This window comes from Catharus ustulatus, chromosome 34, assembly GCF_009819885.2.
Source record: "Catharus ustulatus isolate bCatUst1 chromosome 34, bCatUst1.pri.v2, whole genome shotgun sequence".
NCBI lineage: Eukaryota > Metazoa > Chordata > Aves > Passeriformes > Turdidae > Catharus > Catharus ustulatus.
In genome coordinates, this window is record NC_046254.1 from 1,494,642 (window position 1) to 1,522,006 (window position 27,365).

The 27,365-nt window shown below is 56.2% G+C and overlaps 3 protein-coding genes across 3 annotated transcripts in view; all 3 read left to right on the top strand.

The window, feature by feature from the left end:
• Window positions 1–7,212, top strand: part of LOC117009617 (striatin-4-like) — a 34,847-nt gene extending 27,635 nt beyond the window's left edge. The window contains exons 16-17 of the mRNA XM_033083883.1: window positions 4,812–4,898; window positions 6,063–7,212. Of these exons, the coding sequence (XP_032939774.1) occupies window positions 4,812–4,898; window positions 6,063–6,232 (257 nt within the window). The 3' untranslated portion in view covers window positions 6,233–7,212. The remainder of the gene's footprint in view (window positions 1–4,811; window positions 4,899–6,062) is intronic.
• A 14,595-nt stretch (window positions 7,213–21,807) lies between these two features.
• SYMPK (symplekin) overlaps window positions 21,808–27,365 on the top strand; it is a 54,719-nt gene continuing 49,161 nt past the window's right edge. The window contains exon 1 of the mRNA XM_033083980.1: window positions 21,808–21,826. The gene's annotated coding sequence lies outside the window, so the exon portion shown is untranslated. The remainder of the gene's footprint in view (window positions 21,827–27,365) is intronic.
• LOC117009618 (probable E3 ubiquitin-protein ligase IRF2BPL) lies at window positions 22,348–24,288 on the top strand. Its single transcript, XM_033083884.1, has 2 exons — window positions 22,348–22,692; window positions 22,780–24,288. Exons 1-2 carry the CDS (start codon window positions 22,504–22,506, stop codon window positions 24,286–24,288), a joined length of 1,698 nt encoding a protein of 565 aa, XP_032939775.1. The 5' UTR covers window positions 22,348–22,503.

Sequence of the window (27,365 nt, forward strand, 5' to 3'; positions counted from 1 at the left end):
AATTAGGGGTAATTAGCTCAGTTAGGGAGGAATTAGGAGTTGATTGGGGTAATGAGTTTATTTAGGGGTTAATTAGGGGTAATTAACTCAGGGAGGGATTAGGAGCTGATTTGGGGTAATGAACTTAATTAGGGATTAATTAGGGGTAATTAGGGGTTATTCAGGGGTAATTAGCTCAGTTAGGCAGGAATTAGGAGTTGATTGGGGGTAATGAGTTTAATTAGGGGTGATTATGAGTTAATTTGGGGTTAATTAGGGGTTAATTACAGGTAATTGGAGGTTAATTAGGGGTAATTAGGGGTTAATTAGGGGTAATTAGGGGTTAATTTCGGGTTATTATAGCTTTGTTACAGTGATGACGTGTTAATTAAGAACAGTAATTTCACGACCATAAGGCGCACCGCACTATAAGGCGCACCCTTTTTTTTGATGCCAAGATCCGCGCCGCGCCAACAAAGTAACAAATTAGTAACAAATTAGTAACGAATTAGTAACGAATTAGTAACGGAATCCCTCGAGCGTGCAGTTTACAGGCAGGTGCAACATTTGCAAACATTTCTCACAGATTGGCGCAGCCTTTAAACGCAGCCCCAAGCGCCCAACCCGTGTGTAGGACCCGGCGCTCCCGCCCACCCCCGGCGCCGGCTGGCGCGGCACGGCTCGAGGAGGCTGCGGTTCAGGGCCATGGCCGCGGTGGGGACCAGCAGCGCTTTCGGGGTCGGTGGTGCTGTTTACAGGGCCGGAGCGGTGGATGTTGCCAGGGCTGTTTATGGGATCGTAGCGGTGGCCGTGGCCGGCGCTGTTTATGGGACCAGCGGTGCTGTTTACGGGGCTGCAACAGTGGACATGGCCGGCGCTGTTTACGGGGCTGGCAATGCTGCTTACGGGGCCAGCAGAGCTGTTTACGGAGCCGGTGCCGCTGTTTACAGGGCCGCAGTGATGGATGTGGCTGACACTGTTTATGGGGCCACAGTGGCGCTGTTTATGGGGCTGCAGCGGTGGCCATGGCCAGCACTGTTTGCAGGGCTGGTGGCGCTGTTTACGGGGCTGTAGCAGTGGCCGCAGCCAGCAGTGCTGATTATGGGGCCGGCAGTGCCGATTATGGGGCCGCAGCAGCGGATGTGGCCAGCACTGTCTACAGGGCCGCAGCGGCGCTGTTTACGGGGCCATAGCAGGGGCTGCAGCCAGCGCTGTTTACAGGGCCGGCAGCGCTGTTTACGGGGCCGTAGCGGTGGCTGCACCCGTTGCTGTTTACGGGGCTGGTGCCGCTGTTTATGGGGCCGCAGTGACGGATGTGGCCGGCGCTGTTTATGGGGCCACAGTGGCGCTGTTTACGGGGCTGCAACGGTGGCCGTGGCCAGCACTGTTTGCAGGGCTGGTGGCGCTGTTTACGGGGCCGTAGCGGTGGCTGCAGCCAGCGCTGTTTACAGGGCCAGCAGCGCTGTTTACGGGGCCGATGCCGCTGTTTACGGGGTCGCAGTGACGGATGTGGCCAGTGCTGTTTATGGGATCGTAGCGGTAGCCGTGGCCGGCGCTGTTTATGGGACCAGCGGTGCTGTTTACGGGGCCGTAGTGGTTGCCGTGGCCGGCGCTGTTTATGGGGCTGGCAATGCTGCTTATGGGGCCAGCAGAGCTGTTTATGTGGCTGGTGACGCAGTTTAAGGGGCTGCAGTGACAGATGTGGCCGGCGCTGTTTATGGGGCCACAGTGGCGCTGTTTATGGGGCTGCAGTGGTGACCATGGCCAGCACTGTTTGCAGGGCTGGTGCCGCTGTTTACGGGGCCGCAGTGATGGATGTGGCCGGCGCTGTCTACAGGGCCGCAGCAGCGCCGTTTACGGGGCCGTAGCGGTGGCTGCAACCAGTGCTGTTTATGGGGCTGGTGGCGCTTTCGGGGTCGGCAGTGCTGCTTACAGGGCTGCAGCAGCGGATGTGGCCAGTGCTGTTTATGGGATCGTAGCGGTGGCCGTGGCCGGCGCTGTTTATGGGACCAGCGGTGCTGTTTACGGGGCTGCAACAGTGGACATGGCCGGCGCTGTTTACGGGGCTGGCAATGCTGCTTATGGGGCCAGCAGAGCTGTTTACGGGGCTGGTGGCGCTGTTTACGGGGCCGTAGCGGTGGCTGCAGCCAGCGCTGTTTACAGGGCCGGCAGCGCTGTTTATGGGGCTGGTGCCGCTGTTTACGGGGCCGCAGTGACGGATGTGGCCGGCGCTGTCTACAGGGCTGCAGCAGCGCCGTTTACGGGGCCGTAGCGGTGGCTGCAGCCAGCGCTGTTTACGGGGCTGGTGGCGCTTTCGGGGTCGGCAGTGCTGCTTACAGGGCTGCAGCGGCGGATGTGGCCAGTGCTGTTTATGGGATCGTAACGGTGGCCGTGGCCGGTGCTGTTTATGGGACCAGCGGTGCTGTTTATGGGGCTGCAACAGTGGACATGGCCGGCGCTGTTTACGGGGCTGGCAATGCTGCTTACGGGGCCAGCAGAGCTGTTTACGGAGCTGGCGACGCTGTTTAAGGGGCTACAGTGACAGATGTGGCCGACACTGTTTATGGGGCCCCAGTGATGGATGTGGATGGCGCTGTTTATGGGGCCACAGTGGAGCTGTTTACGGGGCTGCAACGGTGACCATGGCCAGCACTGTTTGCAGGGCTGGTGGCGCTGTTTACGGGGCCGTAGCGGTGGCTGCAGCCAGCGCTGTTTACAGGGCCGGCAGAGCTGTTTACGGGGCCAGTGCCGCTGTTTACGCGGCCGCAGTGACGGATGTGGCCGGCGCTGTCTACAGGGCTGCAGCAGCGCCGTTTATGGGGCCGTAGCGGTGGCTGCAGCCAGCGCTGTTTACGGGGCTGGTGGCACTGATTACAGGGCCGGCAGTGCTGCTTACAGGGCTGCAGCGGCGGATGTGGCCAGTGCTGTTTATGGGATCGTAGCGGTGGCCATGGCCGGTGCTGTTTATGGGACCAGCGATGCTCTTTATGGGGCTGCAACAGTGGACATGGCCGGCGCTGTTTATGGGGCTGGCAATGCTGCTTATGGGGCCAGCAGAGCTGTTTACGGGGCTGGCGGCGCTGTTTACGGGGCCGTAGTGGTGGCTGCAGCCAGCGCTGTTTACAGGGCCGGCAGCGCTGTTTATGGGGCTGGTGCCGCTGTTTACGGGGCCGCAGTGACGGATGTGGCCGGCGCTGTCTACAGGGCTGCAGCAGCGCCGTTTACGGGGCCGTAGCGGTGGCTGCAGCCAGCGCTGTTTACGGGGCTGGTGGCGCTTTCGGGGTCGGCAGTGCTGCTTACAGGGCTGCAGCAGCGGATGTGGCCAGTGCTGTTTATGGGATCGTAGCGGTGGCCGTGGCCGGCGCTGTTTATGGGACCAGCGGTGCTGTTTACGGGGCTGCAACAGTGGACATGGCCAGCGCTGTTTACGGGGCTGGCAATGCTGCTTATGGGGCCAGCAGAGCTGTTTATGTGGCTGGTGACGCAGTTTAAGGGGCTGCAGTGACAGATGTGGCCGACACTGTTTATGGGGCCACAGTGCCGCTGTTTACGGGGCCATAGCGGTGGCCGCAGCCAGCAGCGCTGATTACGGGGCCGGCGGTGCCGATTATGGGGCCGCAGCAGCGGATGTGGCCAGCGCTGTTTACAGGGCCGGCAGAGCTGTTTACGGGGCCAGTGCCGCTATTTACGGGGCCGCAGTGACGGATGTAGCCGGTGCTGTTTATGGGGCCACAGTGGAGCTGTTTACGGGGCTGCAACGGTGGCCATGGCCAGCACCATTTACGGGGCCGATGGCGCTGTTTACGGGGCTGTAGCGGTGGATGTGGCCGGCGCTGTTTACGGGGCTGCAGCGGTGGGGGCCAGCGGTGCTTTCGGGGTCGGCGACGCAGTTTACAGGGCCACAGCAGCGGATGTGGCCAGTGCTGTTTACAGGGCCATAGCGGTGGCCGCGACCAGCGCTGTTTACGGGGCTGGTGGCACTGTTTATGGGGCTGGCAGCGCTGTTTACGGGGCCGGTGCCACTGTTTACGGGGCCACAGTGACGGATGTGGCCGGCGCTGTTTATGGGGCCGCAGCAGCAGCCGCGGCCAGCGCTGTTTACAGGGCTGGTGGCACTGTTTATGGGGCCAGTGATGCTGTTTATGGGGCTGGCAACGCTATTCACAGGGCTGCAGCAGCGGACGTGGCCGGCGCTGCTTACGGGGCCGACAGCAGTGTTTTCGGCGCTTTCCTGTGGTGCTTTCTCACCACTTTCGGCGCTTTCTCGCGGCACTTTCCTGCAGCGCTTTCTCGCCGCTTCTTGGTGCTTCCCCGCGGCCGCGCCACTTCCCCCCCGCTTCTCCCGCCCGGCAACCGCGGCTCCCGTGGTTCCCGACTCCCCTCGCACGGCCGCAGCTCCCGCGGGTCCCAGCTCAGCTCGCAGCTCACACTTCTGGGTTGGCAAATTTCCGAACTTTGTCCATCAGATAAGGCGCGCCGGACTATAAGGCGCACTTCTGGTTTGGGGGGAAGATTTTATCAAAAGGGTGCGGCTTATAGTCGGGAAATTACTGTGATTGATTAGATTGGTTAGGATTATTAGCGCCACGCCCTGAGGTCACGCCTTTCTCTGGTCACACCCCTCACTGATCACACCCCTCACTGGCCACACCCTTCAGGCCATACCCCTCACTGACCACACCCTCCTAGGCCACACCCCTCACTGTCCACATCCTTCAAGCCACACCTAACTGACCACACTCTCACTGACCACACCCCTCACTGACCACACCCTCACTGACCATACCCCTCAGGCCACGCCCATTCTGACCCCGCCCCCTGGCTGTCCCCAGGTAAGGTCGTGCACTCCATGGTCGCTCACCTGGACGCCGTCACCTGCCTGGCCCTGGACCCCAGTGGCGCCTTCCTGCTGTCCGGCAGTGAGTGACCCCTGAGTGACCAATGAGTGACCCCTGACACTGAGTGACCCCTGAGTGACACTGAGTGACCCCTGAGTGACCTCTGAGTGACCAATGAGTGACCCCTGAGTGACACTGAGTGACCCCTGAGTGACCCTGAGTGACCCCTGAGTGACCTCTGTGTGACACTGAGTGACCCCTGAGTGACCCCTGAGTGACCAATGAGTGACCTCTGAGTGACCCCTGAGTGACACCTGGGTGACCCCTGAGTGACACGGAGTGACCCCTGAGTGACCAATGAGTGACCCTGAGTGACCAATGAGTGACCCCTGAGTGACACTGAGTGACCCCTGAGTGACACTGAGTGACCCCTGTGTGACCCCTGAGTGACCCCTGAGTGACACTGAGTGACCCCTGTGTGACCCCTGAGTGACCCCTGTGTGACACTGAGTGACCCTGAGTGACCCCTGAGTGACCCGAGTGATCACTACCATTGTCATTGTCACCTGGTCCCATGTCTCCAGGTGTTTCCCCAGCTGTCCTCACCTGTGTCACCTCACTTGTGTCACCTGTGTGACCTCACCTGTGTCACCTGTGTCCCCTGTGTCACCTGTGCCACCTGTGTCACCTGTGTCACCTGTGTCACCTGTGTCCCCTCACCTGTGTCTCCTATGTCACCTGTGTCCCCTCACCTGTGTCCCCTATGTCACCTGTGTCGCCTCACCCGTGTCACCTGTGTCTCCTGTGTCACCTGTGTCCCCTGTGTCCCCTCACCTGTGTCACCTGTGTCACCTCACCTGTGTCACCTGTGTGCCCTGTGTCATCTGTGTCACCTGTGTCACCTGTGTCCCCTCACCTGTGTGCCCTCACCTGTGTCACCTGTGTCCCCTCACCTGTGTCACCTGTGTCCCCTCTCTGTCCCCAGGTCACGACTGCTCCCTGCGCCTGTGGCACCTGTGCCAGCGCACCTGTGTGCAGGAGCTCCCCGCTCACCTGTGTCACCTGTGTCACCTGTGTCACCTGTGTCACCTGTGTGCCCTCACCTGTGTCCCCTGTGTCACCTCACCTGTGTCCCCTCTGTCCCCAGGTCACGACTGCTCGCTGCGCCTGTGGCACCTGTGCCAGCGCACCTGTGTGCAGGAGCTCCCCACTCACCTGTGTCACCTGTGTCCCCTCTGTCCCCAGGTCACGACTGTTCCCTGCGCCTGTGGCACCTGTGCCAGCGCACCTGTGTGCAGGAGCTCCCCGCTCACCGCCGCAAACACGAGGAGGCCGTGCTGGCCGTGGCCTTCCACCCCCGGCGCGCCCTCAGCGCCAGCGCCGGCGCCGACGCCCTGGCCAAGGTGTTCGTGTGACACCTGGGCACACCTGGGCACACCTGGGGACACCTGGGCACATCTGGGGACACCTGGGGACACCTGGAGATCTCACCACAGGACAGGAAGTGGCACCACGGTGACGTCATTGATTTCTGTGTGTTGGTGGCACCTGGTGGCCTCTGTCACCTCCCTATGCCCGTGGACAGGTGTGACACACCTGAGGTGACACCTGGGCACACCTGGACACACCTGGAGATCTCACCACAGGACAGGAACAGCACAGGAGGTGGCACCAAGGTGACATCAGTTATTTCTGGGTGTTGGTGGCACCTGGTGGCCTCTGTCACCTCCCCATGCCCATGGACAGGTGAGGACACACCTGAGGTGACACCTGGGCACACCTGGGCACACCTGGGCACACCTGGAGACCTCATCAGAGACCTGGAATGGGACAGGAGGTGGCACCACGGTGACGTCATTGATTTCTGGGTGTTGGTGGCACCTGAGGGGTTCTGTCACCTCACTGTGCCTAGGACAGGTGTGACACACCTGAGGTGACACCTGGGCACACCTGGAGACCTCATCACAGAACAGAAACAGGACAGGAAGTGACACTGAAGTGACATCAATTATTTCTGTGTTGGTGGCACCTGGTGGCCTCTGTCACCTCCCCACTCCCAGGACAGGTGAGGACACACCTGAGGTGGCACCTGGGCACATCTGGGGACACTTGGAGACACCTGGAGATCTCATCACAGGACAGGAGGTGGCACCACGGTGATGTCATTCATTTCTGCGTGTTGGTGGCACCTGGTGGCCTCTGTCACCTCCCCCTGCCCATGGACAGGTGTGACACACCTGAGGTGACACCTGGGCACACCTGGGCACACCTGGAGACCTCATCACAGACCAGGGACAGGACAGGAAGTGACACTGAAGTGACATCAATTATTTCTGGGTGTTGGTGGCACCTGGTGGCCTCGGTCACCTCCCCATGCCCGTGGACAGGTGTGACACACCTGGGGACACCTGGGCACACCTGGAGATCTCACCACAGGACAGGAACAGCACAGGAGGTGGCACCAAGGTGACGTCATTGATTTCTGGGTGTTGGTGGCACCTGGTGGGATTTGTCACCTCACTGTGCCTTGGACAGGTGTGACACACCTGAGGTGGCACCTGGGCACACCCGAGGACCTCACCACAGGACCAGGAACAGGACAGGAAGTGACACTGAAGTGACATCGGCTATTCCTGCATGTGGGTGGCACCTGGTGGCCTCTGTCACCTCCCCATGGCCATGGACAGGTGTGACACACCTGAGGTGGCACCTGGGCACACCTGGAGACCTCACCACAGAACAGGAACAGCACAGGAGGTGGCACCAAGGTGACATCAGTTATTTCTGCGTGTTGGTGGCACCTGGTGGCTTCTGTCACCTCCCCATGCCCAGGACAGGTGTGACACACCTGGACACATCTGGACACACCTGGGCACAGCACGGGAATGGGACAGGAGGTGGCACTGGGGTGACATTGGTCACTTCTCTGGGACACCTGGTGGCCTCAGTGACCTCACCCAGAGCAGGTGACACACCTGAGGTGGCACCTGGACAGGTGAGGTGACACCTGGACAGGTGAGGTGACACCTGAGGTGGCACCTGGACAGGTGAAGTGACACCTGGACAGGTGAGGTGACACCTGAAGTGACACCTGGACAGGTGAGGTGACACCTGAGGTGACACCAGGACAGGTGAGGCCACACCTGGTGGCACCTCCCGTTGTCACCTGGCCTGAAGGGCTCTGTCCCCTCCCCCCCCTCCTCAAATTTGGGACAAATTTTGGGATTTTTTTCCTCTCCAGGTAAATCCCAAATTTTAGGGATTTTTTTCCCCAAATTTTAGGGACTTTTTTCCCCAATTTTTAGGATTTTTAAAGATTTTTCTCCACCAGGTAAATCCCAAATTTTGGGGATTTTTTTCCCTCTTAAAATCCCAAATTTTAGGGATTTTCCCCCAAATTTTAGAAATTTTTTCCCTGTATAAATCCAAAATTTTAGGATTTTCCCCCAAATTTTAGGGATTGTTTCCCTAATTTTTAAGATTTTTTCCCCTCAATTTTTAGGATTTTTAAAATGTTTTTGTCCACCAGGTAAATCCCAAATTTGGGGGATTTTTTTCCCTCTTAAAATCCCAAATTTTAGGGTTTTCCCTCCCAATTTTGGGATTTTCCCCCAAATTTTTAGAATTTTTTTCCCCATATAAATCCAAAATTTTAGGATTTTCACTCCTGATAAATCCCAAATTTTAGGGATTTTCCCCAAATTTTAGGATCTTTTTTCCACCCCAATTTTGGGATTTTTTCCCCCCAAATTTTTTGGGTTTGTCCCCTCATTTTCTGGGATTTTCTGCTAAAATTTTGGGATTTTTACCCCCAAATTTTTAGGATTTTTCACCCTAAATTTTGGGATTTCCCCCGTCAATTTCTGGAATTTTCCACCCAAAATTTGGGATTTTTTTTCCCAAAATTTTGTGATTTTTTCCCCCAAATTTTGGGATTTTTCCCCCAAATTTTGCAATTTTCCACACAATTTTTGGGATTTTTTTCCCCCCAGTTTTTAGGATTTCCCCCAAATTTTTGGGATTTTTTTCCCCTCCAAATTTTGGGATTTCCTCCCTCAAATTTTGGGATTTTCCACCCAAACTTTTGGGATTTTTTTCCCCTCAAATTTTGTAATTTCCCCCCTCGATTTTTGAGATTTTCCCCCAAATTTTTGCGATTTCCTCCCCAAATTTTGGGATTTTTTTCCCCAAATTTTGGGATTTTTCCCCCAAATTTTGGGATTTTTTTTTTCCCCTTTTGTAAATTTGTACAGCCCCAAAACCCCCCAAAAATTTCCCCAAAATTTTGCCCCAAATCCCCCCGGGGGTGTCAGCGCTGCCTTATCACCGTGTGATAATCGGGGAGCCCCAAATTCCCGGGAATTCACCCCAAAAATTCCACCCCAACATTTCCCCTTTTTCATGGAATAATGGATATTTATTTGGGTTTTTTTGGCAATTTATTTGGGATTTTTTGGGGATTTTTTGGGATTTTTTGGGGGATTTTTTTAAATTTTTTGGGGATTTATTTGGGATTTATTTGGGGATTTTTTTTATTTTTTGAGGGATTTATTTGAGATTTTTTGGGGGATTTTTTTGGGATTTATTTGGGTTTTATTTGGGATTTTTTGGGAATTTTTTTAAATTTTTTGGGGATTTTTTTGGGGATTTATTCGGGAAATTTTTTTATTTTTTTGGGATTTATTTGGAATTTATTTGGGATTTTTGGAGGGGATTTTTTTTTATTTTTTGGGATTTATTTGTGATTTTTTGGGGGATTTTTTAGGGATTTTTTTTTTATTTTTTGGGATTTTGGGGATTTTGGGGTTTGGGGTGGGGGAGGGGCGGCAATAAAAGGTTTGGGAAAAGTTTGTGATGTCCCCAAAGTGGGGGAGGGGACAAAAAATGGGGGGAAAAGGGACAAAAACGGGACAAAAACGGGACATTTCCAGTGTCACCCCCTCAGTGTCCCCAAATTCTCAGAATTGTCCCCAAATCCCCCCCCAGTGTCCCCAAATCTCCCCTGAATTGTCCCTAAATTCTCAAAATTGTCCCCAAATTACCCCCCCATTGTCCCCAAATCTTCAGAATTGTCCCCAAGTCCCTCCCATTGTCCCCAAATTCCTTCTCAGTGTCCCCAAATCCCCCCCAGTGTCCCCAAATTCCCAGAATTGTCCCCAAATCTCCCCCCCATTGTCACCTTCTGTCACCTGTGGGACCCTCCCCTGCAGCTTGGGGACACTTGGGGACATTGGGGGGGTGACACTGGGGGGCTCAGGGGACACTTGGGGACATTGGGGGTGGCACTGGGGACACTTGGGGACATTGGGGAATGGCACTCGGGGGCACAGGGGACATTGAGGGGCTCAGGGGACACTGGGGGACATTGGGAGGGTGGCACTGGGGACATTGAGGGGCTCAGGGGACATTGGGGGGTGACACTGGGGGGCACTGGGGACACTTGGGGACATTGGGGGTGACACTGGGGACATTGAATGGTTCAGGGGACATTGGGGGGTGACACTGGGAGGCTCAGGGGACACTTGGGGACATTGGAGGGGTGGCACAGGGGACATTGAGGAGCTCAGGGGACACTGGGGGGCTCAGGGGGCACTTGGGGACATTGGGGGGCGCGGGGAGGTGGCACTGGAGGCTTGGGGGACATTGAGGGGGTCACAGGGGACACGAGGGGTGGGGGGACAAGAACCAGGATTGGGACAGGAACTGGAACTGGGACACGATGGGGACAAGAAATGCAGTGGGGACAGGAACTGGGACAGGGACACGAACTGGGACGGGGACACGAACTGGGACGGGAACTGGGACAGGAATTGGGATGGGGACGGGAACTGGGACAGGAACGGGGATGGGGACAAGGACAAGGATGGGGACAGGGACTGGGATGGGGACAGGGACTGGGACAGGAATTGGGATGGGGACACAAACTGGGATGGGGACACAAACTGGGACAGGAACTGGGATGGGGACACAAACTGGGACAGGGACACGGTGACGCGATGGGGACAGGAACTGGGACAGGGACATGATGGGGACAAGAAATGCAATGGGGACAGAAACTGGGATGGGGACAGGAACGGGGACACAAACTGGGATGGGGACACGAACTGGGATGGGGACAGGAACTGGGATGGGGACACAAACTGGGATGGGGACAGGAACTAGGACAGGAATTGAGATGGGGACACAAACTGGGATGGGGACACAAACGGGGACAGGAATTGAGATGGGGACAGGAACTGGAATGGGGACACGAACTGGGACACGATGGGGACAAGAAATGCAATGGGGACAGGAACTGGGACAGGAACTGGGATGGGAATTGGGATGGGAATAGGAACTGGGACAGGGGACACGATGGGGATGGGAACTGGGACAGGGACAAAATGGGGACACAAACTGGGATGGGGACAGGAACTGGGATGGGAATGGGAACTGGGACAGGGACACGATGGGGACAAGAAATGCAATGGGGACACGAACTGGGATGGGGACACAAACTGGGACAGGGACAGGAACTGGGACAGGGACAAGAACTGGATGGGGACACGAACGGGGACATGATGGGGACAAGGACTGGAACTGGGGACACAAACTGGGACAGGGACACGCTGGGGACACAAACTGGCACGGGGACAACACCGTGGAGGGGACATCAGGCCACCCCCAACTGTCCCCAAACTGTCCCCAACCGCAGGGGCGTGGCCACGCTGTCGCGACACGACAGTGACAGCTGGGACAGGGACACGAACTGGGACAGGGACAGGAACTGGGACACGTACTGGGATGGGGACATGATGGGGACAGGAAATGCAGTGGGGACACAAACTGGAATTGGGGACACAAACTGGGACAGCAACTGGGACAGGGACACTCTGGGGACAGGAACCAGTATGGGGACACGAACTGGAACTGGGGACACAAACTGGGACAGGGACACGGTGGTGACACAAACTGGCGTGGGGACAACACCCTGGAGGGGACATCAGGCCACCCCCAACTGTCCCAAACTGTCCCCAACTGTCCCCAACCGCAGGGGCGTGGCCGCGCTGTCGCGACACGACGGGACAGGGACAAGAACTGGGACGGGGCCAGCGCCCAGCATTGTCCCCAAGTGTCCCCAAGCTGTCCCCAAGTGTCCCCAAGTGTCCCCGGTGTCACTCGGAGGCCCCGGGCCGCGCGTGCGCCGCCAGCAGCAGCCGCAGGGGCGTGGCCGCGCTGTCGCCGTCGCTGTCGCCGTCGCTGTCGCGATCCGGCCGCACCATCCGGTCGTGCTGGAGGCTGAAGCGCCGCGCGCGGCGGCTGCGGGACCAGTACGGACCAGTATGAACCAGTATGGAGTGGTACGGACCGGTATAAACCGGTATGGACCGGTATAAACCAGTACAGACCAGTATGGACCGGTATAAACCAGTATGAACCGGTATGGACCAGTACAAACCGGTATGGAGCGGAACAGACCAGTATAAACCAATATGGACCAGTATAAACCAGTATGGACTGGTACGGACCAGTATGGACCAGGACAAACCAGTATGGAGTGGAACAGACCAGTATAAACCAGTATGGACCAGTATAAACCAGTATAGACCGGTATGGACCAGTATAAACCAGTATGGAGTGGAACAGACCAGTATAAACCAGTATGGACCAGTATAAACCAGTATGGAGCAGTACGGACCGGTATAAACCAGTATGGACCGGTATAAACCAGTATGGAGCGGTACGGACCAGTATAAACCAGTATGGACCGGTATAGACCAGTACAAACCAGTATAAACCAGTATGAACCGGTATGGACCAGTACAAACCGGTATGGACCGGTATGGACCAGTACAAACCAGCACAAACCAGTCCAACCCAGCCCAAACCAGTCCAACCCAGTACAAACCAGTCCAACCCAGTCCAACCCAGTACAAACCAGTACAAACCAGTCCAAACCAGTCCAACCCAGCACTAACCAGTCCAAACCAGTCCAAACCAGCACAAACCAGTCCAAACCAGCCCAAAACAGTACAAACCAGTCCAACCCAGTACAAACCAGTACAAACCAGTCCAAACCAGTCCAACCCAGTCCAAACCAGTCCAAACCAGTCCAACCCAGTCCAAACCAGTCCAAACCAGCACTAACCAGCACAAACCAGTCTAACCCAGTCCAAACCAGCACAACCCAGTCCAACCCAGTACAACCCAGTCCAAACCAGCACTAACCAGCGCAAACCAGTCCAAACCAGTCCAAACCAGTACAAACCAGCACAAACCAGTCCAACCCAGTCCAACCCAGTACAAACCAGTACAAACCAATCCAAACCAGTACAAACCAGTACAAACCAGTACAAACCAGTCCAACCCAGTACAAACCAGTACAAACCAGTACAAACCAGTACGGGCGGCGCTCGTCGGGGTCGAGGCTGCGCCAGAGCTGGGCCAGGTCCCGCGTGGCCGCGGTGGAGGTGAGGCCGGGGATGGCACTGCCACCAAATGTCACCAAATGTCACCAAATGTCACCAAGGTGTCACCTCAGTGTCGCCAAAGTGTCACCTCAGTGGCACCAAAGTGTCACCAAGGTGTCACCAAAGTGTCATCTTAGTGGCACCAGAGTGTCACCAAAGTGTCACCAAGGTGTCACCTCAGTGGCACCAAAGTGTCACCAAGGTGGCACTAAAGTGTCACCAAAGTAGCACCTCGGTGGCACCAAAGTGTCATCAAGGTGTCACCTCAGTGTCACCAAAGTGGCACCAAAGTGGCACCAAGGTGTCACCAAGGTGTCACCAAAGTGTCATCAAAGTGGCACCAAAGTGGCACCAAAGTGGCGCCTCAGTGCCACCCCATGGTGTCACCAACCTCCTCCCAGAGGTGGCCCCCAAGTCCCCAATGTCCCCAATTCCCTCCAGTGTCCCCAGTGTCCCCAATGTCCCCACTGTCCCCAATCCCCCCCATGTCCCCAATCCTCCCCAGTGTCCCCAGTGTCCCCAATGTCCCCAATGTCCCTCAGTGTCCCCCCAATGTCCCCAGTGACCCCAGTGTCCCCCCAGTGTCTCCTCAGTGTCCATCCAGTGTCCCCCACTGTCCCCAATCCCCCCCAGTGTCCCCAATGTCCCAAATCCCCCCCACTGTCCCCGATGTCCCCACTGTCCCCAATGTCCCCAATGTCCCCAATGTCCCCAGTGTCCCCAATCCCCCCAATCCCCCCCAATGTCCCCAATCCCCCCCAGTGTCCCCAGTGTCCCCAGTGTCCCCCCACTGTCCCCAATGTCCCCAGTGTCCCCATGTCCCCAGTGTCACCTCATGTACTCTCTCCGGTTCACTCTGCAGAACATGATGAATCCGTTCACGCATTTGCGCTTCCGGGGCCGCCCCTGTCCCTGTCCCTGTCCCTGTCCCTGTCCCCGTCCTTGTCCCTGTCCCCGGCCGCGGGTCCCTCCCCGGCTCCTCTCGGGGACACCGGAGCCCGGCGGGTCCTGTGGGGACACGGAGGGGACACTGGGGGTGACATTGCGGGGTGACAATAACAGGTGACACTGAGGGTGGCACTGGGGATGACAATGAGGATGGCATTGCAAGGACGGAGGTGACACTGGGGTGACACTGAGGGTGACACTGCAGTGGCACTGGGGGTGACACTCGGGTGACACTGGGGTGACATCAGGGTGATGCTGGCAGTGACACTGGGAATGACACTGAGGTGACACTGCGGTGACATTAAGGGTGACACTGAGGGTGGCACTGGGGTGGCATTGGGGTGGTACTGAGGGTGACACTGAGGGGAAGGAGGTGACATTGAGGTGACACTGGGGATTGACATTGGGGTGGCACTGGGGATGACACTGAGGGTGACATTGGGGTGACACTGAGAGAAGGGAGGTGGCACTGGGGTGACACTGAGGGTGACACTAAGGATGGCATTGAGAGGAGGGAGGTGACACTGCGGTGACATTGGGGTGACGCTGGGGTGACACTGAGGGGATGGAGGTGACACGGGTGGCATTGAGGGTGACATTGGGGTGACATTGAGGGTGGCATTCAGAGGAGGGAGGTGACACTGGGGGTGACACTGGGATGGCATTGAAGGTGACACTGAGGGTGACACTGCGGTGACATTGCGGTGACACTGGGGTGACACTGAGGGGAAGGACGTGACACGGGTGGCATTGAGAGTGACACTGACAGGTGACACTGACAGGTGACACTGGGGTGGCACTGGGGTGACATTTAAGGGACGGAGGTGACACTGGGGTGGCACTGAAGGGGAGGTGACACTGAGGAGGGGGAGGTGACACCGAGGGTGACACTGGGAGGTGACACTGAGGGGAAGGAGGTGACATTGAGGTGACACTGGGGATGACACTGAGGATGGCACTGGGGTGACACTGAGGGGGGGAGGTGACACTGAGGTGACACTGAGGTGACACCGAGGGGGAGGGGCCGCACCCACCTGGGGGCTGAGCTGCGCGTCCGGGAACAGCTCTGGGGGGGGAGGGGACACAAAGTGACACTGAGGGGGGGGAGGTGACATCGCCAGACCCCCCTCAAAAAAAACCCAAAAAAATCTCCCCAAAAAACAAAAAAATTCCCCCAAAAAATCCCAAAATCGCCCCAAAAAATCCCAAAATTCCCCCCCAAAAAAATCCCAAAATTCCCCCCCCAAAAATCCCAAAATCTCCCCCAAAAAATCCCAAAATTCCTCCTAAAAAAACCCAAAATTCCCCCTAAAAAAATCCCAAAATCTCCCCAAAAAAACCAAAATTCCCCCAAAAAAATCCCAAAATCGCCCCAAAAAAATCCCAAAATTCCCCCCAAAAAGCCAAAATCTCCCCCCAAAAAATCCCAAAATTCCCCCAAAATCTCCCAACTCCCCCCCAAAAAAATCCCCAAATAAAATAAAACAAAATCAAATCAAATCAATATAAATAAAATAAAATAAAATAAAATAAAATAAAATAAAATAAAAATAAAAATAAAATAAAATAAATATAAATACATAAAAATAAAACAAAACAAAATAAAATAAACATAAATATAAATATAAATGAATAAAAATAAAATAAAATAAAATAAATAAAAATGAAGTTAAATGAAATTAAAGAAAATTAAAATAAAATAAAATAAAATTAGAAGTAAAAAATAAAAAAGTATTAAAAATATTAAAAAACATTTTTAAAAATATTTTTTTAAATAAAGTTAAATTAAATTTAATTAGATTTTTTAAATAAAAAATGATAAAAAATTATAAAAATATATAAAAAATTATTTAAAATTATTTAAAATTATAAAAATTATTTTAAAATATTTAAAAATTATAAAAAATTATCTAAAAATTATAAGAAAAATTATAAAAAATTATTTAAAATTATAAAAATATTAAAATATTATAAAAAATTAGAAATAAATATAAAAAATATAAAAAATTATTTAAAAATTATAGAAAAATATTTTAAAATTATAAAAAATTATTAAAAAGTTATAAAAATATTAAAAATTATTAAAAATTATAAGAAATATTTAAAAATTATAAAAAATTATAAAAAATATAAGAAAAATTATAAAAAAATTATAAAAAATTATTTAAACTATTTTAAAAATTAAAATAAACCCAAACCCCAAGCCATTGTCCCTCCCCACCTGTGAGGACGCTCTCGGGGGTCCCGGGGGTCCCGGGGGGTCCCAGCAGGGAGGGGCTGAGCCCCAGAACCCCCCGGGGCCGGGGGGGGCTCAGGGACCCCCCGGGAGCTCCCAGCGCCTCCCAGTCCGGCCCAGTTTGGCACAGCCAGGGACTGGTGTCCCCCTGTTCCCCCTCCTCTTCTTCATCTTCGTCATCTTCATCCCTGGGGGGGGAAAGGGATAAAATTGTGCTCGAAATACACCAAAATAGCTTGGAAAAATTAAAAAAATCTGCTCGAATGCGTAAAAAAAAACGAACAAAAAGCAAAAAATAAAAAATAGAAAAATAAAAAATAAAAAAATAAAAAATAAAAATAAAAATAAAAAAGAAAAAGAAAAAGAAAAAAGAAAATTAAAAAAATAAAAATAAAAATAAAAAAATAAAAAATAAAAAATAGAAAGTCAAAAATAAAAAAATAAAAATAAAAAATAAAAAATAAAAAATAAAAAATAAAAAATAGAAAGTAAAAAATAAAAAATAAAAATAAAAATAAAAATAAAAAAATAAAAAATAAAAAATAGAAAGTAAAAAATAAAAAATAAAAAAATAAAAATAAAAATAAGAAATAAAAAATAAAGAAATAAAAAATAAAAATAAAAAATAAATTTAAAATAAAAAATAAAAATAAATATAAAAAATAGAAAATAAAAAATAAAAAATAAAAAATAAAAACGCAAAAACTAAAAAACAAAAAGAAAAAACCAAAAATGAAACCAAAAAAATAAAAAAACAAAAAATGAAAACAAAAATAAAAAACAAAAATAAAAACAAATAAACCCACAAAAAATAAAAACAAAAATAAAAATACAAAAACAAAAAACCAAAAACTAAAAAACAAAAATAAAAAAAAAAACAAAAATAAAAACCAAAAAATAAAACCAAAAATAAAAATAAAAATAAAAACAAAAAACCACAAAAAATAAAAACAAAAATTTAAAAAACCCAAAAAAACCCAAAAAAACCCAAAAAAACCCCCAAAACAAACAAAAAAAACAAATCAAATCTTGAAAAAACCAAAAAATTCTGAAATTTCTCCCCAAATCCCCACCAAAAACCCCCAAATTTCCCTTAAAAAAAAAAAAAAAAACCTCGAAATTTTGCAAAAAGAAAAAATTCTGGAATTTCTCCCCAACCCCCTCACCAAAAGCCCCCAAATTTCCCTTTCAATAATTAAAAATAAAATTAAAAAACCTCGAAATTTTGCAAATAAAAAAATTCTGGATTTCTCTTCAAACCCTTCCAAAATCCTCCCCTAAAAATCCCAAATTTCCCCTTAAAAACCGCAAAATTTAACCCAAAAAACCCGAATTTGCCCCCAAATCCCCAAATGTCCCCAAATGTCCCCAAAATGTCCCCAGATGTCCCCACCTGAGCGAGGGCGACTCCGCGGTGTCCCCGCAGGGGGGGAGGCCTGGGGGGGTCAGAGGGGATTTTGGGAGGTTAAAAATGAAATTTTGGGGATTTTGGGGGGGTTAAAAATGAAATTTTGGGGTTTTTGGGGGGGTTAAAAATGAAATTTTGGGGTTTTTGGGGGTCGGGATAATTTGGGGAGGGGTCTCAGGGGGTCTAAAGGGGATTTTGGGGGAGTTAAAGGAAATTTGGGGGAGTTTGGGGGTCGGGATAATTTGGGGAGGGGTCTCAAAATTGGGGAGGGGTCCAGAATTGGGGAGGGGTCCAGAATTGGGGAGGGGTCCCAAATTTGGGGAGGGGTTCTTAAATTGAGGAGGGGTCTCTAAAGTGGGGAGGGGTCCGTAAATGGGGGGGGACCCTAATCTGAGGAGGGGTCCCTAATTTGGGGAGGGGTCCCTAAAGTGGGGTGGGGTCCCTAAATTTGGGGAGGGGTCTCTATTTTGGGGAGGGGTCCCTAAATGGGGGAGGGGTCCCAAATTTGGGGAGGGGTCTCTATTTTGGGGTGGGGTCGGTAATTTGGGGAGGGGTCTCTATTTTGGGGAGGGGTCTCTCTCTATTTTGGGGAGGGGTCGGTAATTTGGGGAGGGGTCTCTAATTCGGGGAGGGGTCTCTCTCTATTTTGGGGAGGGGTCTCCCGTCACCCGCCGCCGCCCGCGCCGCCCGCACGCGCTCCTGCAGGAACTCCAGATAACCCAGAACGTTCTGCAGCACCTGCGCCTGGGGACACAGGGGACATCGGGGGACATTGGGGACATTTGGGGACATCGGGGGACATTGAGGGGACATTTGGGGCAGAGGGGACACTGGGGACATTGGGGGGACATTTGGGGACATCGGGGACAGAGGGGGGCTTTGGGGGAATTGGGGACAGTGAGGACATTGGGGACATTTGCGGGCTTGGGAGGACATTGGGGACATTGGGGGACATTGGGGACATTGGGGGATTTGGGGACAGCAGGGACATTGAGGGGACATTGGGGACATTTGAAGGGTTTGGGGACATGGGGGAACAGTGGGGACATTGGGGGATTGGGGACAGTGGGGGGTGTGGGGACATTGGGGGCATTGGGGGGATTGGGGACATCGGGGGGACATTGGGGACACTGGGGACATTGGGGGGGACACGGGGGTCACCTCCCCTCCCCTCCCCTCGCTGTCACCTCCCGATGTCACCTCCGAGCCCGGTGTCACTTCCCCCCTCCCCACCTCAGTGTCCCCAGTCCTTATGTCCCCCCTCCAATGTCCCCAATGTCCCCAATCCCCAAATGTCCCCAATGTCCCCCCACGATGTCCCCAGTGTCCCCCCGTACCTCGGAGCGCCCCCCGCCCCCTCCGCGGGGCCACGGCACCATCCGGGCCAGCTCGGGCAGGAGCGAGCGCCAGTCCCGGGGGGACCTGCGGGGACAGAGGGGACACTGAGGGGACACTGGGGACACTGGGGGGACATCGGGGACAGTGGGGGGACACTGGGGACACTGGGGGGTTTGGAGATATTGAGGACAGTGGGGACACTGGGAAAAAATGAAGGAAAAATTGGAGGAAAAATGGGATTGGGGACATTTGGGGACATTGGGAGGACAGTGGGGGGATTGGGGACAGCGGGGACATTGGGGACAGTGGAGACATCTGGGGGGTTTGGGGACATTGGGGACATTGAGGGGACATTGAGGACACTGGGGACATTGAGGACAGTGGAGGATTGGGGACAACGGGAGGACACTGGGATGACATTGGGGACACTGGGGGGGGGACACAGGTGTGTCCCGGGTGTGTCCCGGGTGTGTCCCCAATGTCCCAGGTGTGTCCCCAATGTCCCAGGTGTGTCCCAGCTGTCCCGGGTGTGTCCCGGGTGTGTCCCCAATGTCCCAGCTGTCCCAGGTGTGTCCCAGGTGTGTCCCGGGTGTGTCCCGGGTGTGTCCCGGGTGTGTCCCGGGTGTGTCCCAGGTGTGTCCCAGGTGTGTCCCGGGTGTGTCCCGGGTGTGTCCCGGGTGTGTCCCCAATGTCTCAGCTGTCCCGGGTGTGTCCCGGGTGTGTCCCGGGTGTGTCCCAGGTGTGTCCCAGCTGTCCCAGCTGTGTCCCCAATGTCCCAGCTGTCCCGGGTGTGTCCCGGGTGTGTCCCGGGTGTGTCCCAGGTGTGTCCCAGCTGTCCCGGGTGTGTCCCGGGTGTGTCCCAGGTGTGTCCCGGGTGTGTCCCGGGTGTGTCCCAGGTGTGTCCCGGGTGTGTCCCAGCTGTCCCAGGTGTGTCCCGGGTGTGTCCCGGGTGTGTCCCAGCTGTCCCGGGTGTGTCCCGGGTGTGTCCCGGGTGTGTCCCCAATGTCCCAGGTGTGTCCCAGGTGTGTCCCGGGTGTGTCCCAGGTGTGTCCCGGGTGTGTCCCCAATGTCCCAGCTGTCCCGGGTGTGTCCCGGGTGTGTCCCCTCTCACCGGTGCCACTCTCCGCAGGTCGGGGGCTCCATCCTGGGTCGGGGGGGGGTCCCGACCCCTTTTTGGGGTTCCTGAGTTTTTGGGGAGGGGTCCCGAACCTGGAATCAAATCCAAGACCCCGCAATCCCAACCCCAGGAGGATCCTGGGGGGAATTTGGGGGTCCCAATTTTGGGGTGGGGGTCCCACATTTGGGGTTGGGGGTCCCAGTTTTGGGATGGGGGTCTCACATTTAGGGTGGGGGTCCCACTTTTGGGGCCATTCCCAGGCCCTGGAATTGGGGTGGTCCCAGACCTTGGGGGTCCAAATTTCGGGATTGGGGTCCCAGTTTTGAGGTGGGGTCCCATTTTTGGGGGGTGGGGTCCCCATTTTGGGGTGGGGGTCTCACATTTAGGGTGGGGGTCCCAATTTTGGGGCCATTCCCAGGCCCTGGAATTGGGGTGGTCCCAGGCCCAAGATGATCCAGGGGTGGCCCCAGCCCCTGGAGGAGTTTTTTTGGGGGGAGTCTCAATTTTGGGGAAGGGTCCCAATTTTGGGGTGGGGTCCCCATTTTGGGGTGGGGGTCCCCATTTTGGGGCAGGGGTCTCAATTTTGGGGCCATTCCCAGGCTCTGGAATTGGGGTGATCCCAGGCCTTGGGGCCTTTTTGGGGGTGCAAATTTTGGGGTGGGGGGTCCCAATTTTTGGGGTGGGGGCTCAGTTTTGGGGATGGGTCCCCATTTTGGGGAGGGGTCCCAATTTTTTTGGGGGGGGGGTCTCAATTTTGGGGGGGGGTCCCGGGGTTTTTTCCCCCCCCCCGCTTCGCACCTCGCTGCCCTAGGCTCGCGCGGGGGGGCGTGGCCAAGCGGCAGAGGCTGCGCTGATTGGACGAGGCTCCAAATGGGGCGTGGCTTGGGCCGTACCATGTTCGGGGGGGGGGGGTACAACAGAGGGGACCTCGGGAGGGGACATCGGGAGGGGACAATGCAGCCTGGGGAGAGGACGGGGACACCGGGGAAGGGAGGGGACACCGGGAGGGACACGAGGAGCGGGGACAGTCGCGGGAAAGGCGACACGGACCCCAAGATGGGACATCAGGAGCGGGGGACACCAACCTGCTGGTGGGGGTGGGTGGGATGGGGACTCCGTGAGGGGACGGGGACAGCGGGAGGGGACAAGGACACCGGGGAGGGGGTGGGCAAAGAAGCCCCCGTGTTTGGAGGGATTGGGAATGGGATCTTTAATTTGGGGAGGGGGCACCGCCCCCCCCCCCCCCCTCCCGAGAGGGTCGCGGGACCGGAGGAGCCTGTGGGGGCGGGGTTATACAAGCCCCGCCCACTCAATCTACATAACCACGCCCACACTATGCATGCTTGTGACCACGCCGTGCGTGACCACGCCCCTCACGCCGTGCGTGACCACGCCCCCCACGCCGTGCGTGACCACGCCCCCCACGCCGTGCGCGCTCTCAGCCCCGCGCATGCGCGGTGTCATTCCCGCCCCTCCCGTCCCGCCGCTGCCGCGGCCCCTCAGAGGCGGCCGGTTCGTACCGGGGACGGGAGAGCGGGAAAGAGGGGAGGCTGTGGGGAGGGGCGTTGTCTTTGAGGAGGGGGCTGTGGGGAGGAGGGGTCGCTGAGGGGGGGGCTGTGGGGAGGGGGGGGTCGTTGAGAGGGGGGGGTCTGTGGTGAGGGGGGGTCCGTGAGGGCCCTGAGGTGTCCCTGAGTTGAGAGGGGTCCATGAGGGGTCTCTGAGGGGTCCCAGTGCTTAGAGGGGGGGTCCCTGAGGGGGTCTCTGAGTTGAGGAGGATCCCTGAGGGGTCCCTGATGGGTCCCTGAGCTGAGGGGGGTCCCTATTTTGACGGGGGTCCCTATTTTGAGGGGGGGTCCCTATTTTAAGGAGGGGTCCCTGAGGGGTCCCTGAGCTGAGGGGGGTCCATATTTTGAGGGGGGGCTCCCTATTTTGAGGGGGGGTCCCTGAGCTGAGGGGGTCCCTATTTTGAGGGGGGGGTCCCTATTTTGAGGGGGGGTCCCTGAGCTGAGGGGGGTCCCTATTTTGACAGGGGTCCCTATTTTAAGGAGGTGTCCCTATTTTAAGGACGGATCTCTGATCGATCCCAGCCCCAGCGAGCGATCCCCGAGTGTCCCAGCCGGGTGTCCCCAATCCCCATCCCTGTCCCCCACTGTCCCCCCCCCGTGTCCCCCGGTGCCACCCGCGGTGCCATGGCGTGGCGGCGGCAGTGGTGCCACCTGTGCGAGCTGCCCAAGCCGCCCTGGGCCGTGGTGGGCGACTTCAGCCAGGCCGTGTGCCGCGGCTGCGCCAACTTCGAGGGCGCCGGCCGCGTGGAGCTGCTGCTGGCGGCTGCTCGCCACCTCCGGGGCCACCACGTGTCACCGAGTGTCCCCAAGGAGCTGGGGGAAGCTCTGTACACTCAGCATGACCTGCAGGGCCACCACGAGGCCACCAGGCTGGCGCTGTCACCGAGTGTCCCCAAGGAACTGGGGGAAGCTCTGTACACTGAGCGTCGCCTCTGGGGCCACCAAGTGTCACCGAATGTCCCCAAGGAGCTAAGGGAAGCTCTGTACACTCAGCATGACCTGCAGGGCCACCATGAGGCCACCAGGCTGGCCTTGTCACCGAGTGTCCCCAAGGAGCTGGGGGAAGCTCTGTACACTGAGCATCACCTGCGGGGCCACCATGTGTCACCCAGTGTCCCCAAGGAACTGAGAGAGGCTTTGGACACTGAGCGTCACCTGTGGGGCCACCACGAGGCCACCAGGCTGGCGCTGTCCCCAAGTGTCCCCACGGAGCTGAGCTTGTGTGGCCGCGTCCCCTCCAAGCGCCGCCACCACCGCAATGTCACCGCGGCACTGCCACCGTCACGGGCTGTGTCCCCAGGTGTCCCCATGGAGCTGAGCCGCCACCACGCCACCCGGGCCGTGTCCCCAAGTGTCCCCACGGAGCTGAGCGACGCTTTGTGCGGCCGCGTCACCTCGGATGTCACCGAGCGCCGCCCGCGCCGCCACCACCGCGATGTCACCCTGCCGCTGGATGTGTCCCCAAGTGCCCCCACAGAGCTGAGTGACGCCTTGTGCATCCGCATCACCTCGGAGGGGACTGATCGCCGCCACCACGCCACCACCCGGGCCGTGTCCCCAGCCGTCCCCGCGGCCCTGCAGCGCCACCGGGCCGTGTCCCCGGCGATGTCACCGTCTGTCCCCGCGGCGCTGAGCGCGGCGCTGGCCGAGGCGTGGCCGGGCAAGCCGCGGGCGGTGCGGGAGCGCCTGTCGGTGCTGGCGGGCTGCGCCCCGTTCGCCGTGCGCCTCCGCAGGGACCACGCGCTCGTGGGGAGGGTCCTCGCCTTCGACGCCGCCCCCCGAGCCGGCCCCGGCGGCAGCGGCGGCGACTTCGAGCTGCGGTTGTTCGCCGAGTACCCGTGCGGCTCCGGCAGCGTGTACGGAGCGCTGGGCTTGGCCCGCAGGATGTTCCAGGACTGCCCCAGGGCTCCGGGCAGATCCATCTCCTCGGGCTACAAATACCTGGAGTACGAGAAGCGCCAGGGCAGCGGCGAGTGGAGGCTGCTGGCGGAACTCTTCACCGAATCCGTGCGGCTTTTCCGCCGCCCGCCCTCCCCCGAGGCGCTGCCGCAGCAGCAGCGCTGCCACCTCTCCTCGTTGTCGCCGTTGTCGCCACCTCCGGCGCGGCGACGCCGCAAAGCGTGCCCCGAGTCGCGGGTGGTGGCGGGCGAGGCGCTGAGCTGCGGGCGCTGCCGGAGGCTGCTGGAGGACACGCACTTCGTGCAGTGCCCGGCCGTGCCCCGGCACCGCTTCTGCTTCCCGTGCGCCCGCCGCGCCATCCGAGCCCGCGGGCCCGGCGGGGCCGTGCACTGCCCGAGCGGGGGGCGCTGCCCGCTGGCCGCCTCCGGCCTGCCCTGGGCCTTCATGCAGGGCGAGATCGCCGCCATCCTGGCCGGGGACGTCCGGGTCAAGAGGGAGAGGGACCCCTGAGGGACACTCAGGATGGCCACTGGCCAGAGACATCGGGGGCAGGCTGGAGAGTGACCCCTGAGGGGCGCGCGGGGTCGTGTCCAGCCCTGTGGCCAAAGATGTGAGGGGTCAAGCAGCACAGTGACCCCTGAGGGACATTCGGGATGGTCACTGGCCAGAGACATCGGGGGCAAGAGGGAGAGTGACCACTGAGGGGCGCTCGGGGTGGCCACTGGCCAGAGACATCGGGGGTCAAGCTGGAGAGTGGCCCTGAGGGACATTTGGGGGTCCTGTCCAGCCCTGTGGCCAAAGATGTGAGGGTCAAGCAGTACAGTGACCCCTGAGGGACACTCAGGAGTGGCCACTGGTCAGTGATGTGAGGGTCACAAGCAGCAGAGTGACCCCTGAGAGACACTCAGGGGTGGCCACTGTCTAGAGACATGAGGGTCAAGCTGGAGAGTGACCCCTGAGGGACATTTGGGGCTGGTTACTGTCCAGAGACATGAGGGTCAAACTGGAAAGTGACCCCTGAGGGACAGGGACACTTGGAGGTTCTGTCCAACCCAGTGGCCAAAGATGTGAGGGGTCAAGAGGGAGAGGGACCCCTGAGGGACATTTGGGGGTTCTGTCCAGCCCAGTGGCCAAAGATGTGAGGGTCAAGCGCTGGAGAGTGACCACTGAGGGACACTTGGGAGTCTTGTCCAGCCCAGTGGTCAGAGATGTGAGGGTCAAGCTGGAGAGTGACCCCTGAGGGACACTCAGGAGTGGCCACTGGTCAGTGATACAAGGGTCAAGCAGCTGAGTGACCACTGAGGGACACTTGGGGGTCCTGTCCAACCCTGTGGCCAAAGATGTGAGGGGTCAAGCTGGAGAGGAACCTCTGAGGGACATTCGGGGGTGGCCACTGGCCAGAGACATTGGGGACAAGAGAGAGAGGGACCCCTGAGGGACATTCGGGGGTGGTCACTGGTCAGAGACATCAGGGGCAGGCTGGAGAGTGACCCCTGAGGGACATTCGGGGGTGGCCACTGGCCAGAGACATCGGGGACAAGAGCAGAGTGACCACTGAGGGGTGCTCAGGGTCCTGTCCAGCCCAGTGGCCAAAGATGTGAGGGGTCAAGCTGGAGAGGGACCCCTGAGGGACATTTGGGGATGGCCACTGGTCAGTGATGTGAGGGTCAAGAGCAGAGTGACCCCTGAGGGACACTTGGGGGTGGCCATGGCTGGAGATGTGAGGGTCACAAACAGAGTGACCCCTGAGGGACACTTCAGAGTCCTGTCCAGCCCAGTGGCCAAAGATGTGAGGGTCAAACTCTGGAGAGTGACCCCTGAGGGACACTCGGGATCCTGTCTGAGCAGTGGCCAAAGATGTGAGGGTCAAGGGGCACAGTGACCACTGAGGGACACTCAGGGTGGCCACTGGTCACTGATGTGAGGGTCAAGCAGCACAGTGACCCCTGAGGGACACTCAGGGTGGCCACTGGTCAGTGATGTGAGGGTCAAGGGGCACAGTGACCACTGAGGGACACTCAGGGTGGCCACTGGTCAGTGATGTGAGGGTCAAGGGGCACAGTGACCACTGAGGGACACTCAGGGTGGCCACTGGTCAGTGATGTGAGGGTCAAGGGGCACAGTGACCACTGAGGGACACTCAGGGTGGCCACTGGTCAGTGATGTGAGGGTCAAGGGGCACAGTGACCACTGAGGGACACTCAGGGTGGCCACTGGTCACTGATGTGAGGGTCAGAAGCACAGTGACCACTGAGGGACACTCAGGAGTGGCCACTGGTCAGTGATGTGAGGGTCAGGGGGCACAGTGACCACTGAGGGACACTCAGGAGTGGCCACTGGTCAGTGATACAAGGGTCACGGGGCACAGTGACCCCTGAGGGACACTCAGGAGTGGCCACTGGTCAGTGATACAAGGGTCAAGGGGCACAGTGACCCCTGAGGGACACTCAGGAGTGGCCACTGGTCAGTGATGTGAGGGTCAAGCAGCACAGTGACCCCTGAGGGACACTCGGGGGTCCTGTCCGAGCTGCCCCTCCCCCGTGGGGGGGGATAAGTGCCTGGGGGAGGGGCAGGGAGGGCATTTTGGGGTGGGGGTCCCCAAAACATTGTGGTCAATAAAAGGAAGGGGTTTTATTTTGGGTGGGGTCGGTGAAATTGTGATTTTTGGGGAGGGGTCTCACTTTGGGGAGGGGTCACGGGGGGGGGAGGGTCGGGATTTTGGGGGGTCTGGGGGTTTTGGGGGAGATTTGGGGGGGGTTCTGATATTTGGGGGAGGTCTCAGGGATTATGGGAAGGGTTTTTGGGGGGTGGTCCCGATATTTTGGGGGTCTCAGTTCTATTGCAAGGTTTTTTGAGGGGTGGTCCCGATATCTTGGGGGTCTCAGGATCATGGGAAGTTTTTTTGGGGGGTGGTCCCGATATTTTGGGAGTCTCAGTTCTATTGCAAGATTTTTTGGGGGGTGGTCCCGATATTTTGGGGGTCTCAATCATGGGAAGTTTTTTTGGGGGGTGGTCCCGATATTTTGGGGGTCTCGGGGGTTCTGGGAAGGTTTTTTTGGGGGGTGGTCCCGATATTTTGGGGGTCTCAGGGATTGTGGGAAGGTTTTTTGGGGGGTGGTCCCCATATTTTGGGGGGTGGTCCCGATATTTTGGGGGGTGGTCCCGATATTTTGGGGGTCTCAGGGATGATGGGAAGTTTTTTTGGGGGGTGGTCCCGATATTTTGGGGGTCTCTGGAAGGTTTTTTTGGGGGGTGGTCCCGATATTTTGGGGGGTGGTCCCGATATTTTGGGGGTCTCTGGAAGGTTTTTTTGGGGGGTGGTCCCGATATTTTGGGGGTCTCAGGGGATTGTGGGAAGGTTTTTTGGGGGGTGGTCCCGATATTTTGGGGGGTGGTCCCGATATTTTGGGGGTCTCAGGGGATTGTGGGAAGGTTTTTTGGGGGGTGGTCCCGATATTTTGGGGGGTGGTCCCGATATTTTGGGGGTCTCAGGGATGATGGGAAGGTTTTTTGGGGGGTGGTCCCGATATTTTGGGGATTCCCCCTCCCCACGTTGTCCCGCGCGCGCTCTTCCCGCGTGACGTCAC